The sequence below is a fragment of the Passer domesticus genome, chromosome 27, assembly GCF_036417665.1.
Source record: "Passer domesticus isolate bPasDom1 chromosome 27, bPasDom1.hap1, whole genome shotgun sequence".
Lineage (NCBI taxonomy): Eukaryota > Metazoa > Chordata > Aves > Passeriformes > Passeridae > Passer > Passer domesticus.
In genome coordinates, this window is record NC_087500.1 from 1140526 (window position 1) to 1154762 (window position 14237).

At 57.6% G+C, this 14237-nt stretch overlaps 2 protein-coding genes across 3 annotated transcripts; both read right to left on the reverse strand.

Moving 5' to 3' along the window:
* Positions 1-1024: 1024 nt before the first annotated feature.
* Positions 1025-9422, reverse strand: LOC135286516 (uncharacterized). The gene is made up of 11 exons (XM_064399608.1): positions 9383-9422; positions 8709-9141; positions 7919-7990; positions 7434-7505; positions 6675-6755; positions 6337-6408; positions 5071-5189; positions 2870-3996; positions 2676-2768; positions 2274-2338; positions 1025-1551 (listed from the first exon to the last, which is right to left on the reverse strand). Exons 1-11 carry the CDS (start codon positions 9420-9422, stop codon positions 1320-1322), a joined length of 2406 nt encoding a protein of 801 aa, XP_064255678.1. The 3' UTR covers positions 1025-1319.
* Positions 9423-10661: 1239 nt separating this feature from the next.
* LOC135286816 (uncharacterized) lies at positions 10662-13274 on the reverse strand. Of its 2 annotated transcripts, XM_064400041.1 has the most exons (3): positions 12510-13274; positions 11909-11977; positions 10662-11188 (listed from the first exon to the last, which is right to left on the reverse strand). In XM_064400041.1, exons 1-3 carry the CDS (start codon positions 13248-13250, stop codon positions 11150-11152), a joined length of 849 nt encoding a protein of 282 aa, XP_064256111.1. In that variant the 5' UTR covers positions 13251-13274; the 3' UTR covers positions 10662-11149. The 2 variants fall into 2 exon arrangements, with proteins under 2 accessions (XP_064256111.1, XP_064256110.1); XM_064400040.1 differs by lacking the exons at positions 10662-11188; positions 11909-11977 and adding an exon at positions 11986-12408.
* Positions 13275-14237: the final 963 nt, after the last annotated feature.

Genomic DNA, 14237 nt, shown 5'->3' on the forward strand with positions numbered 1-14237 from the left:
CATGGGGACACCCGTGCCGAGACCTCTGCAGGAGGACACCGGCCATTCCCCTTCCCACCCCCCACCCAGAGCTCTTGTGTTCACAGGAGACATTTGGAACACAAAAGTGTTGACCCTGGAAAGCTACAGGGGCCTTGGGATGTTTTAGAAGCGCTACTGCAAAGCCTCTTCCTTTGATATCCAAAGAGCTATCCAGGAAGGTCTCGTTGGAATGGGAAAACTCCACAGGGAGTGCTGGAGCCAGGCACTGGCACTGGGGCTGACAGAAATAACACCTGGATGAGTTAGGACCAGGTGCATGCTCTGCTCAGCCCAGTGGCAGAGCTGAAGGGGGAAGTGCAAAGATAAGGAGTGGCAGAGGCAGAGGGACTGCTGGAGCCCCTCTGAAGCAGCCATTGCACAAACGTCCCAGACAGGCACATCCCAAGAAGCCCAGGATGCCCAAGGCTGTGGCCAGCAGGCAGGGGGAGGGGATCCAAAACAAGGGCAATGGAAACAGGTCCCTGCTGGGGGCAGCAGGGCAATCCCCTCCTTACCCAATTCACGTTCCCAGCTCCCTCTGCACAACACGGGGGAGGCTCTGAGCCGCTGGGGCCGGACAAGCATGGTGTGGACAAGCTCCATCCAGGCTGGAGGGGCTGCCCAGGGGGAGTCAGGCCAGCCACGCTCTTTGAGAGGCTCCCTGGGGACGCTGTCCTGAGGGGCAGAGCAGTCCAGAGGGGCTGGATATTCTGCAGGGAGAAATCCTTGTAGGCACAGGCAGGAACAGGCCGTGCCCGTGTGCCCAAAGACGAGCTGGTGAGGAAGCAGAGCGGCTGAGCAGGAAGCTTTACCTGGGACTCCGGGAAAACACAGAATTTACACCTTTGGAAGAAGGGCAGCACCACAGGAGGATGGCGAGGATGTTGTTGGGGCGTGCAGGGAGAAAGGCAGGAAAGCAAAGGCCCAGCTGGAACTGAATTTGGCCAATTCCATAAGGGAGAACAGAAACTGCTTTTACAAATACATCAGCAACACCAGGAGGAACGAGAACAAACTTGGTTTTTATTGAATGCAGGGTAAAACATTGCGACAAGGGATGAGGAAAACCCTGAGATACTGATGCCTTCTCTGGGTGTCCCAGAGCTTGTGCTTGCCTGCAGCACCCTCTGGCCTTCCCTCAGCAGTGACAGCAAGAAAATAACAGTCAAGGAAAAAGCATGTAAGGAAATAAAAACAGCCAACAAAGCAGCATCCAAGGAGAGCCTCAGCTAAATGGGAGGTGGACAATTGTGGCATCCCATTAACTTCTTGAAAGTCTTCTACCTTTGTTCTTCACACTATGCCTCTTCCCGGGATGCTGATCTCTGGGATTCATAGGCATCCCTGATGCGTTGAATCCACAGCAATTCAGACTTGCTGAACAGGGAACAGCACTGGGAAGCACCATGAACAGCCTGGGAACAGGGGCAACACTTGGAGGAGCTCTCTGCCCTGTAGGGCAAAGGCTGCTCTACATTCTGTGCCTCCTTGTTATCCTTCCTCCCTCTCTGTGGCAGTTTTGCACAGAACCTGAAAAAAAAAACAGAGAGAGAAAATGGGCATAAAAGAGAAGGCAGCAGGTGATGGAGGCTGTGGGCAACAGGGGTGCCTGTGCTCTGCCCTGTCTGGGAAGCAGCCGCTGGAGCAGTCGGGAAGGGGCATTTCCAACGCTGCAAAGCAATGCAGTGAGCGAGGTGAACGGGGACAAAAAGGCTTCTGGACATCCCATGGCCAGAGGTCCCTGCTCCCGCTCCCTAAGCAGGGAGGTTTTGGCCAGGGAGGGCTGCAGCAGGTGCCAGCACCTCTCCCTGCTCTGGGGTGTGTCAGCTGAGCCCAAGGAAGATGGTGAGCCCCAGCAGGGGTGGCAATGGCTGGCAATCCAGGGAATGAGCCCTGCATGCAAAAGGCAGCTGGAGAGGAAGGGAGTGAGTTCTTCAGCAGCCACTGTGGGGAGGGAGCGGGGAAAAATAGGGCAGAGCCACAGCAGAGGAGACTGCTCGTGCTCACAGAGATTTGGGAGCGCCCCGGGGCCCAAGACATCCATCCCAGCGCCAGCGTGGGAAGGGCTGCTTGGGCTGGGAGCCCCTGGCCGTGCCCGGCGCTCAGGAGCCGCTTTCCCAGGGCTCCCCCAAACGCGACGTGTCGGAAACACGGCCCGAGGAGTCCTGGGCAGCGGCACCTGCGTGGCTGCGGGGCTCCAGGAGGAGCTGCTCTGCACAGGAAAGACTCTTGGTGGCATGGGCAGGACTTACCTTCTCAGCAACAATTTCCTGGGGTGGCCAGGCTGGGAGTCAAGTTCACTCTGTCGGGAGCGCTTCTGGGGAAGGAAAATGGGAGATTTGCAACATCAGTTGTCCTGTAATATTCTGCCAAACAGGAGTGAGGGTGAAAGCTCTCATTGCTGTGTGGCTGAAGGCAGGAGAGCAAAGCAAAGCTGGGGAGAGCTGGGACAGAAGGCAGGACAAGCTCCCCCCAGGCAGGCTGGACCCTGCTGAGCTGAGTGCTGGGGATGCTGCCACAAGCTTCAGGCTTGGAAAAACATCTCCTGGGGCACCCAGTACATGCAGGGGCATCTGCAGTGGCACGTGGGGCTCGTCACTGGGCACTCCAGCTACAAGACAGACAGCTGTGTGTCAAACAAGATATTGACTTACGTGGAAGACACACTTCAGTATCAGGAAAACCAAGATGAATAAAAACAGCAAAACCAGAAATGTGATCACGTACACCACAACCTCCAGTTTTTGCTGTGAGGAAAGGAAGGAAGAATATGTGGGTAAGAGCATTGCTCCTTCCATTCTCCTTTGCCCAGAAGGACACATGCAGCAGTGCCCAGCAGCTCTCCTACCTTCCCTGTGAGTCCCTTGTCCTTCCCCAAGGCCATGTGAATGATCATGTTCTCTTGCTGACGACACTGCTCCATTGGATCATAGGCTCCCTGGTTCTCTTGCCTCTCTTGGAGCACCTTTAGAAGCAGCCTGGTCTTTTTGACCATCTTGGCACAGGCCTGCTTGAGCTGGGGCAGGCTGCAGTCCCTCCTCAGGGCTCGCTCCACGTGGGCCATGAATGTCTTCAGGCCTTTGTGTGCCTCCATCAACTGCTGGTGATGATCAGCATTGGTTTCCAGGTCTTTTAGTACTGGCGCAAGGTCCGCACTTCGGGGTCTCACAGGTTTATGGAGGAGCATGGAGTCTTCCTCCTCTCTGGTGTCAGGCATGAGCAGGAGGTGGCCGCCGATGGAGGAATGCTTCTCTTCAGCCGTGGCTCCTCGTCTGCTGCTCACAGCGGGGTGGCTCTGAACCAACGGGTCAGAGAGAAAATCCACGTCCCTGTTTAGACCCTGGGCAGATCTGGACCTTCGCTCCACTTTCACAGGGCTCAGCACCTGGTAGAAAAGCGGATTATGTCCAACCCAATACTGCCTGTCCTTCTTCTTGTGCCGTTTGTGTGTCCTGACGTGGTACTTCCTGGCAGTTGGATCTTCCTCCTCATCTCTGTGTTGTCCAGAGATGGAGGGATCGTCAGCATGTTTTAATCCACCAGCTACAGCTGAGGGCTTTAATCCTTGCCAGTATAAACGTGACTCCATCTTCTCTTGATGCCAGCTTGAGGGTGTCTTTTCCACCACATGCTTCAGCCTGGCAGGCTGGGGCTGGTGTGGGACAGTGATTCTTGCAGCCTTGATGCTTTCTGCCTTGTGCAGCTTCTTCTTGACCTTGGCCCTCAGGTCACCAGCACTTGTTTTGCCTTCGTGCCCCAAGAGATGCTGAGGGGGATATGAATTTCTTCTGGAGCTATCCAGGCTGCTGACACCACCCTCAGCGCTCTGGGTCAGGGCAACCACAAGCGTTGCAGTTCCATGATCTCCCAGTGAAGGTTCCATGGGCTTGAGGATCAACACAGGGCTGGTGTTCAGCTCTCTGCGTTGCTCCATGTCCATTACTTCTCCCCGTGTCTGCAGCACAGTTGAGTGAACTGTAGAACACCAAGAGAGCAGATCAGCAGCTGGGCACAGACACAGGCACAGAGGTTACCCTGAGCAGCAGGAGCTCATCTCTAAGTTTAGGCATCCCAAGAGCAGAGTGGGGGATGTGTTGTGGGGAGCAGCAGAGCCCTTCAATCCATGCCATTATCCCCTCGGAGCAGAGCAGAGAGCTGGCTCTTTCCAGGTGTCTCCTGGGGCTCTGTTTGCATGGGAGGGAAACATCCCTGGGGAATGGCTTTGCTGTCGGAGAGGTTCCCACAGCTCCAGATGAGCAGGCTTGGGTGGCTCTGCAGGAGCTAGTGAAGAGCCTGAGACCCCAGAGGAAGGACCCGCGCTGCAATGGGGGCACAGACTGGCAGGGGAGGAAAGCCCAGGGACTCCTTTGCTCCAGGGCCATTCCCAAGAGCAGCAGCTCAAGCTCTTACACCGTGAAAAACTTCCCCAAAGGCACCAGAGCTCTGGGACTGTGCTGTGGGAAACCTGGGGCTGAGCCAGTGAGAGAAGCGAGCTCCCTGGGGCCCTTGGCAACCTGGCTGTATCTGTTTGCACAAGTGCAGCCTGGCCCTGCTGTGGACAGGATGTGCTGTGCCCTGTGCCCAGCTGGAGCAGCAGGACGGTGCTTTGCTCCCCCTGCACAGCCCAACGAGGGCATGACGGTGCTTGCTGTTCACCCTGCAGAGCACAGTGCGGACCCTGCCCTTTGTCCTGCAGTGGGCAGTGGGGTGGCACAGAAAGCAGGCTGTTAGGGGAATTTGGGGGGTTTATGAGCAGACCTCGCCTTCCAGCACCAGGGAAGGACACAGGGCATTCCTGCTTTCCTTGCCTGGGGGCATGCTGTGGGTAGCAAATTCGTAGCTTTGGTGGGTCCAGTGAGCTGTTCCTTCTCCAGACAGTATGTGACACACAAGATATGGACCAGGAGCTTTCCATCCCAAGGGGTTTTGCCCAAGGCCTGCGCTCCAGGGGGAGATCAGGCCCCCCAGCACGGGGCAGTGCTGCAGCATCTCCCCAGGCTCAAGAGAAGTGGCAGATTTGAGCTCCCCCCAGCCCCTCCGGACACCAACCGCACTGCGGGGCGCTGCTGCTGCACAGCTTCTCGCACAGGAACTGGATGGTCCTGCAGGGGCTCTCGGGCCGGGGACGCTCCTGGCACAGGCAGCAGGCCGTCTCCTTGGGCACTTGCCTGCAGACAAGAGGGGATTATTGCAGGAACACCTGCCCACCCACTCCGTGGCTCAGAGCCCGACTCAGGGAACACACGGGTACCACGCATGGGGCTTGTGCTTCACTGTGTGCCACAGATCTGGGAAAGGCCCCTGACTCCCAATGCCAAACATCAGAAAGGGGATTTTCACCTGGAAAGTGGAACTGCTCCCAAAATACCACGTGACACAGAAATGCCCCCGCCTGGAGTTCAAACTCTGCTTTGAGAGACCTGCAGCAAGTCACCCGAAAAGGTGAAATTCTGCCTCTGAGCGGGTGAGTTTTGGCACGTTCCCACAAGGAAACAGCAACTCTTGAGTTTACTGGGTTTCTTCTGGTTTTGTGGCACATGGATTTGTTTTCCCAGCAGAGCCCTTGTGCCAGCACTCAGAGCCTGCTGGCGGCTGGGGCTCAGTCCCACACACTCACAGGGTTTCCAAGCTCACTGTGGTCTGTAGTAGCTGCAGCAGCGTCTGCGGGGTCACTTGGGTGGCACTTAGGTCTCTGCAGGCATTGCAAAGAGATCATGAAATTCTCTGGTGACATTGCCAGGACTCTGCTCTGACAGCAAGCCCAGGGCCCTGACGATGGTGGTGCTGTTGGCAGAGGCATCCCCTTCTGCCTGCTCCAAGAGCAGCCCTTCTGGAGCCCAGCTTCCCTCTGCCTCGCCCTGCTCTAAACCAGCCCCTCGGAATCAGGAGGGCAACCCTGCAGCTCCCGTGGCAGACAGATGCCACCAGAAAGGATTGCCCCTCTCCCGACCTCCTGCTGCTCTCCCCTGAGGGCAGCTGAGTCCCTGGAGGGGGCAGGAGCCTGGAGCTGCTGGCAGGAGTGCACTTCATTCCCAGAGCCCTGCCAGCAGCTCCACGGCCCCAGACCTGCATGGGCTCTCTCAATCCCTGAAAGGTTGTGTCCCAGTTCCTGGGCTGCTTTGCAGCTGGGGACACACCAGCACTGCTTGGCCTTTGCCTTGCTCTGCTGCAGCTGGGCCACTTGTGTCTCCAGCAGACTCAGGCTGGCCCACAGGCAGATTTGCTCCTGCCCCATTTGGGCTGCCCTCCTGAGAACAGGGCACTCGAGAGAGACACAGCTCTCTGTGCATCTGCTCCAAACGAGCCAATACTTACAGAGAGCGCACTGAGGGCAGCTTGAAGAAGGCAGAGTCATCTATCACAACCAGCGGGTTTTGGCTGAGGATCCTGGGAAACAACAGAGCTCTGTCAGGGCTGATGGCAAGGATGTGAGCTGGCTGTGCCGGGCACGTGGGCACGGCCTGGGCCCATCCAAGGAAGCCTTGCAGGAGATGAGCAGGGCAGGGCAAAGGGCCTTTGCAGCTGCACACTCCTGCTGCTCCCTGGCTGACATGCACACTCGCAATCAGGACTTTCCCAAGGGCAAATCTGCTCCTGCCCAGGGACCCTGCAGAGGCTCGCCCTGCCGTGCCTTTAGCCCTGGGGCCACTTACAGCTCCTGGAGGAACTGCATCCCATGCCAGGCCTGGAAAGTGCCGCTGCGGATCCGCGTGAGGCCGTTCCCGGAGAGATTTCTGGGGAGAGAGGAGGTCACACACAGGAATCGGGCCTGCCCTACAGAAAGAGGGGACAAAGCGGGATCCCTTTGCAGGAAAGGTGCAAATCCAAGGTGGAAGAGGGAGGCAACTGCTGCTTTCTCGGTGTTTGTAGCCTGCCCAGGAGGCCAAGTGAGGAGCACTCGTGCTGACTCTCTTTCTGTTCCAGGAAGCAGCCAAGGCTGCAAGAACTGGCTGCCTGATGGCTGTGTGTGGACAACCCCGCTGGGCTCTGTCCCCTGGCGTGGCTGCCCAGCCATCGGCATTGACCTCTGCAGCTCAGCTGGGCTCTGGGCAGGGCAGAGTTAGGGACTGAGGGCAAAAGAACAGCAGCATTTTCCTGCACAGGAAATTGGGGTGCCCAAGGCAAAGACGGAGCTAAAAACACCAGCAAGGAACTGGATCACTCACAGAAACTTCAGGAAAGGCAGTGGCTCAAAAGCCCGTTCCTCAGTGGACTGGATCTCATTGTAGGACAAATCCCTGTTCCAGTTAGAGCAACAAATGTCACTTCCAATTGCCCTGTTGCATCTAGCTGCCTTTGCAGACTTGATCCCAGCATGGACAAAGGCCACATGCCCGTGGCTGGGCTGAGCAGCAGGGCCCCAGGGAGGGGCAGGCAGGAGCCCCCCACCATGGGCAGGGCCCGGTGCTTACAGGTGCTTCAGCAGGAACGGTCCCTCCAGGGAATGGCTCTTCACTGTCCGCAGCTCATTGTCCCTGAGCACTCTGCAAGGGGACACAGGGACATTGTGACAGCGGCCGCTGGCCAGCAGCAAATGGCATTGTCATGGGAAAATCTCCTGCAGCAGCTTGACTGAAGCATCTCTTTGGGACACTGCAGGGATCGTCCCCACTCCTGGCCACAGCAGGCCCTTGCTCCTGGCCGGCTGAAGGTGACCACAGCGTCATCCCTGGGCAGACACACATGGGGATGGTGCCCTGGCTGCAAGAGGCTCATGGCAATTCTTGCCATACTGGGAAGCTGGGCTGATTCACACTCCTCCTTGCAGAGCCACCGAGCTTTGAACTCCAATGGAAAGGATGCAAGCGGGTGGTGTGGGGGCTGCTGATCCTATCCCCAGACCAAAGGATGGAAAATCCCCAAACTCCTGACTTTTGAAATGGTGTAGGCCACGTACAATGTCTCAGCCCATGGGTAGTCCTTCCAGGCCTGTTTTCCAAGAGCTTCAACAGAGTTGCCAGTGAAATCTCTGCAAAGAAACAAAAGGCCCGTTGCCCCCTCAAGAAAACCCATTTCCTGGCCATTCCTCTGCTGAGCTAGAATTGGGCTTTGCCTGGAGAAGGCACAGCGTGCCCAGCCTGGCTTCACCCCCCTGCTGAGCTCAGGCCCCCAAGCCCACGCTGTCCCCAGGCAGGGAGTCCCCCGGGTGTCCCAGGTGGGCTCTGCAGACACAGGGAGCCGAGTAGTGGCAGCTGCAGGGCTCTGCCCATCCACAGCAACCCCTAAGGCCCATCCAGTGCCACCCCTGCCATGCACAGGCACTCCTTCCACTATCCCAGGCTGCTCCAAGCCTCGTCCAACCTGGCCTTGGACATTGCCAGGGATCCAGGGGCAGCCACAGCTGCTCTGGGCACCCTGTGCCAGGGCCTCACCCCCCACACAGGGAAGGATTTCTCTGAACATTTGATCTAAGCCTGCTCTCTGTCACTGTGGAGCCATTCCCATTTGTATTGGTTTTGTGTGGCCAAGGTTTGGCATGGCATTGGGCTCCAGCTGCTGTTGAAATTGCTTTTGCTTCTCATTATCCTGCCCTGGTTTTGTTGGTAATAAATGTAATTAATATCCCCAAGTTCCCTCCGTTGTGTCCGTGAGGGTGATGACCAGGGAGGGATCTCTCCCTCTCTTTCTGGAAGCTCATGAGCCTTTTGCTGCCTTTTCTCTCCTCTCCACTCGGGCGGAGCGCTGACAGCGCCTTTGGTGGGCAGCCGGCATCCAGCCAGGGCCAAAGCCCGCCTGGCGCCGGGAGAGCGCGGGCAGCTTCCCGAAAGCCGGGCACAGGCGGGATGGCCGCCGGCAGAGCCTGAGGGAGCCGCAGCGCCAATGGCGGGAAGCGCGGGCAGCCTGAGGGGCGGCAGCTCCGCCTCAGCGCGCCGGCACCGGCAGCGACCGCCGCGCAAAGGGAGCCGCGGGCAGCTTCGGCGAGGCCGGCACGGCCCCGCAAGCAGCGCCCGCACAGGCGCCCCGGCCCGGCCGGGAAGCGCGGCCGCTCCGCCGCACAGGCAGCTCCGGCTCCGGGCAGCGCCTCCGGCAGCGGCCGCCCCGGCCTGAGGGGAAACGCGCGGGCCAGCAGCTCGGGCCGGGGCGGCTCCGGCAGCGCCTGCGGCAGGGCGGCCTCCACTCCTGGCCACGGAGCCACGGAGCCTCAGAGTCGCTGTCCATGGAAGAGACCTCCGGGTTCAGCGGGTCCATCCTGTGCCCGATCCCCACCTTGGCAGCCAGGCCACAGCACTCAGTGCCACCTCCAGCCGTCCCGTGCACCCCTGCAGGCATGGGGAGTCCAGCGCCTCCTTGGGCAGCCCCTTCCAAGGCCTGACCACCCTTTCCATGGAGAAATTCCTCCCTGATCTCTCTTTTTCCTGACTTACACACCCGGACACTATTTTAAGCCTCTTCTGAGCCATATTCGACCAAGGTGCCTTTCATGCATGCCCATTAAACCTCCTGGAGAAGGTGATTCTGCTCCATCACAGCAGCCCTTCAGCAGGAGGTTCAACAATGCAACCATCAGCCTGGGAGCCAGGCAGGAGTGAGGGAGGGCAAAGGGAAGGAGGAGGAGGAGGTGAAAACCTCAGGGGTGCAGAGGGGACAGTGCTGCTTGTGCAGCTCCAAGCCAGCACCACGGGGACACCCGTGCCGAGGCCTCTGCAGGAGGACACCGGCCATTCCCCTTCCCATTCCCCACCCACAGCTCTTGTGTTCACAGGAGACATTTGGAACACAAAAGTGTGGACCCTGGAAAGCTACAGGGGCCTTGGGATGTTTTAGAAGCACTACTGCAAAGCCTCTTCCTTTGATATCCAACGAGCTATCCAGGAAGGTCTCGTTGGAATGGGAAAACTCCACAGGGAGTGCTGGAGCCAGGCACTGGCACTGGGGCTGGCAGAAATAACACCTGGGTGAGGTAGGACCAGGTGCATGCTCTGCTCAGCCCAGTGGCAGAGCTGAAGGGGGAAGTGCAAAGATAAGGAGTGGCAGAGGCAGAGGGACTGCTGGAGCCCCTCTGAAGCAGCCATTGCACAAACGTCCCAGACAGGCACATCCCAAGAAGCCCAGGATGCCCAAGGCTGTGGCCAGCAGGCAGGGGGAGGGGATCCAAAACAAGGGCAATGGAAACAGGTCCCTGCTGGGGGCAGCAGGGCAATCCCCTCCTGGCCCATCTCACCTTCCCAGCTCCCTCTGCACAACACGGGGGAGGCTCTGAGCCACTGGGGCCGGACAAGCACGGTGTGGACAAGCTCCATCCAGGCTGGAGGGGCTGCCCAGGGGGAGTCAGGCCAGCCACGCTCTTTGAGAGGCTCCCTGGGGACGCTGTCCTGAGGGGCAGAGCAGTCCAGAGGGGCTGGACATTCTGCAGGGAGAAATCCTTGTAGGCACAGGCAGGAACAGGCCATGCCCGTGTGCCCAAAGACGAGCTGGTGAGGAAGCACAACGGCTGAGCAGGAAGCTTTACCTGGGACTCCGGGAAAACACAGAATTTACACCTTTGGAAGAAGGGCAGCACCACAGGAGGATGGCGAGGATGTTGTTGGGGCGTGCAGGGAGAAAGGCAAAAAAGCAAAGGCACAGCTGGAACTGAATTTGGCCAATTCCATAAGGGAGAACAGAAACTGCTTTTACTAAAAAATCAGCAACACCAGGAGGAACGAGAACCAACTTGTTTTTTATTGAATGCAGGGGAAAACATTGTGACAAGGGATGAGGAAAACCCTGAGATACTGATGCCTTCTCTGGGTGTCCCAGAGCTTGTGCTTGCCTGCAGCACCCTCTGGCCTTCCCTCAGCAGTGACAGCAAGAAATAACAGTCAAGGAAAAAGCATCTAAAGAAATAAAAACAGCAAACAAAGCAGCATCCAAGGAGGGCCTCAGCTAAATGGGAGGTGAACAATTGTGGCATCCCATTAACGTCTTGAAAGTCTTCTACCTTTGTTCTTCACACTATGCCTCTTCCCGGGATGCTTATCTCTGGGATTCATAGGCATCCCTGATGCGTTGAATCCATGGCAATTCAGACTTGCTGAACAGGGAACAGCACTGGGATGCTCCATGAACAGCCTGGGAACAGGGGCAACACTCGGAGGAGCTCTCTGCCCTGTAGAGCAAAGGCTGCTCTACATTCTGTGCCTCCTTGTTATCCTTCCTCCCTCTCTGTGGCAGTTTTGCACAGAACCTGAAAAAAAAACAGAGAGAGAAAATGGGCATAAAAGAGAAGGCAGCAGGTGATGGAGGCTGTGGGCAACAGGGGTGCCTGTGCTCTGCCCTGTCTGGGAAGCAGCCGCTGGAGCAGTCGGGAAGGGGCATTTCCAACGATGCAAAGCAATGGAGTGAGCGAGGTGAACGGGGACAAAAAGGCTTCTGGACATCCCATAGCCAGAGGTCCCTGGTCCGGCTCCCTTAGCAGGGAGGTTTGGCCAGGGAGGGCTGCAGCAGGTGCCAGCACCTCTCCCTGCTCTGGGGTGTGTCAGCAGAGCCCAAGGAAGATGGGGAGCCCCAGCAGGGGTGGCAATGGCTAGCAATCCAGGGAATGAGCCCTGCATGCAAAAGGCAGCTGGAGAGGATGGGAGTGAGTTCTTCACCAGCCACTGTGGGGAGGGAGTGGGGAAAAATAGGGCAGAGCCACAGCAGAGGAGACTGCTCGTGCTCACAGAGATTTGGGAGCGCCCCGGGGCCCAAGACATCCATCCCAGCGCCGGCGTGGGAAGGGCTGCTTGGGCTGGGAGCCCCTGGCCGTGCCCAGCGCTCAGGAGCCGCTTTCCCAGGGCTCCCCCAAACGCGACGTGTCGGAAACACGGCCCGAGGAGTCCTGGGCAGCGGCACCTGCGTGGCTGCGGGGCTCCAGGAGGAGCTGCTCTGCACAGGAAAGACTCTAGGTGGCATGGGCAGGACTTACCTTCTCAGCCACAAAAAATTTCCTGGGGTGGCCAGGCTGGGAGTCAAGTTCACTCTGTCGGGAGCGCTTCTGGGGAAGGAAAATGGGAGATTTGCAACATCAGTTGTCCTGTAATATTCTGCCAAACAGGGGAGAGGGTGAAAGCTCTCATTGCTGTGTGGCTGAAGGCAGGAGAGCAAAGCAAAGCTGGGGAGAGCTGGGACAGAAGGCAGGACAAGCTCCCCCCAGGCAGGCTGGACCCTGCTGAGCTGAGTGCTGGGGATGCTGCCACAAGCTTCAGGCTTGGAAAAACATCTCCTGTGGCACCCCGCACATGCAGGGGCATCTGCAGTGGCACGTGGGGCTCATCACCTGGGCACTCTAACTACAAGACAGACAGCTGTGTGTCAAACAAGAAACTGGCTTACGTGGAAGACACACTTCAGTATCAGTAAAACCAAGACGAAGAAAAACAGAAGAACCACAAATGTGATCACGTACACCACAACCTTCTGTTTGTGCTGTGAGGCAAGGAAGGAAGAATATGTGGGTAAGAGCATTGCTCCTTCCATTCTCCTTTGCCCAGAAGGACACATGCAGCAGTGCCCAGCAGCTCTCCTACCTTCCCTGTGAGCCCCTTGTCCTTCCCCAAGGCCATGTGAATGATCATGTTCTCTTGTTGACGACACTGCTCTATTGGATCATAGGCTTCCTGGTTCTCTTGCCTCCCTTGGAGCACCTTTAGAAGCAGCCTGGTCTTTTTGACCATCTTGGCACACGCCTGCTTGAGCTGGGGCAGGCTGCAGTCCCTCCTCAGAGCTCTCTCCACGTGGGCCATGAATGTCTTCAGGCCTTTGTGTGCCTCCATCAACTGCTGGTGATGATCAGCATTGGTTTCCAGGTCTTTTAGTACTGGCGCAAGGTCCGCACTTCGGGGTCTCACAGGTTTATGGAGGAGCATGGAGTCTTCCTCCTCTCTGGTGTCAGGCATGAGCAGGAGGTGGCCGCCGATGGAGGAATGCTTCTCTTCAGCCGTGGCTCCTCGTCTGCTGCTCACAGCGGGGTGGCTCTGAACCAACGGGTCAGAGAGAAAATCCACGTCCCTGTTTAGACCCTGGGCAGATCTGGACCTTCGCTCCACTTTCACAGGGCTCAGCACCTGGTAGAAAAGCGGATTACGTCCAACCCAATACTGCCTGTCCTTCTTCTTGTGCCGTTTGTGTGTCCTGACGTGGTACTTCCTGGCAGTTGGATCTTCCTCCTCATCTCTGTGTTGTCCAGAGATGGAGGGATCGTCAGCATGTTTTAATCCACCAGCTACAGCTGAGGGCTTTAATCCTTGCCAGTATAAACGTGACTCCATCTTCTCTTGATGCCAGCTTGAGGGTGTCTTTTCCACCACATTCTTCAGCCTGGCAGGCTGGGGCTGGTGTGGGACAGTGATTCTTGCAGCCTTGATGCTTTCTGCCTTGTGCAGCTTCTTCTTGGCCTTGGCCCTCAGGTCACCAGCACCTGTTTTACCTTTCTGCCCCAAGAGATGCTGAGGGGGATATGAATTTCTTCTGGAGCTATCCAGGCTGCTGACACCACCCTCAGCGCTCTGGGTCAGGGCAACCACAAGCGTGACAGTTCCATGATCTCCCAGTGAAGGTTCCATGGGCTTGAGGATCAACACAGGGCTGGTGTTCAGCTCTCTGCGTTGCTCCATGTCCATTACTTCTCCCCGTGTCTGCAGCACAGTTGAGTGAACTGTAGAACACCAAGAGAGCAGATCAGCAGCTGGGCACAGACACAGGCTCAGAGGTTACCCCGAGCAGCAGGAGCTCATCTCTAAGTTTAGGCATCCCAAGAGCAGAGTGGGGGATGTGTTGTGGGGAGCAGCAGAGCCCTTCAATCCATGCCATTATCCCCTCGGAGCAGAGCAGAGAGCTGGCTCTTTCCAGGTGTCTCCTGGGGCTCTGTTTGCATGGGAGGGAAACATCCCTGGGGAATGGCTTTGCTGTCGGAGAGGTTCCCACAGCTCCAGATGAGCAGGCTTGGGTGGCTCTGCAGGAGCCAGTGAAGAGCCTGAGACCCCAGAGGAAGGACCCGCGCTGCAATGGGGGCACAGACTGGCAGGGGAGGAAAGCCCAGGGATTCCTTTGCTCCAGGGCCATTCCCAAGAGCAGCAGCTCAAGCTCTTACACCGTGAAAAACTTCCCCAAAGGCACCAGAGCTCTGGGACTGTGCTGTGGGAAACCTGGGGCTGAGCCAGTGAGAGAAGCGAGCTCCCTGGAGCCTTTGGCAACCTGGCTGTATCTGTTTGCACAAGTGCAGCCTGGCCCTGCTGTGGACAGGATGTGCTGTGCCC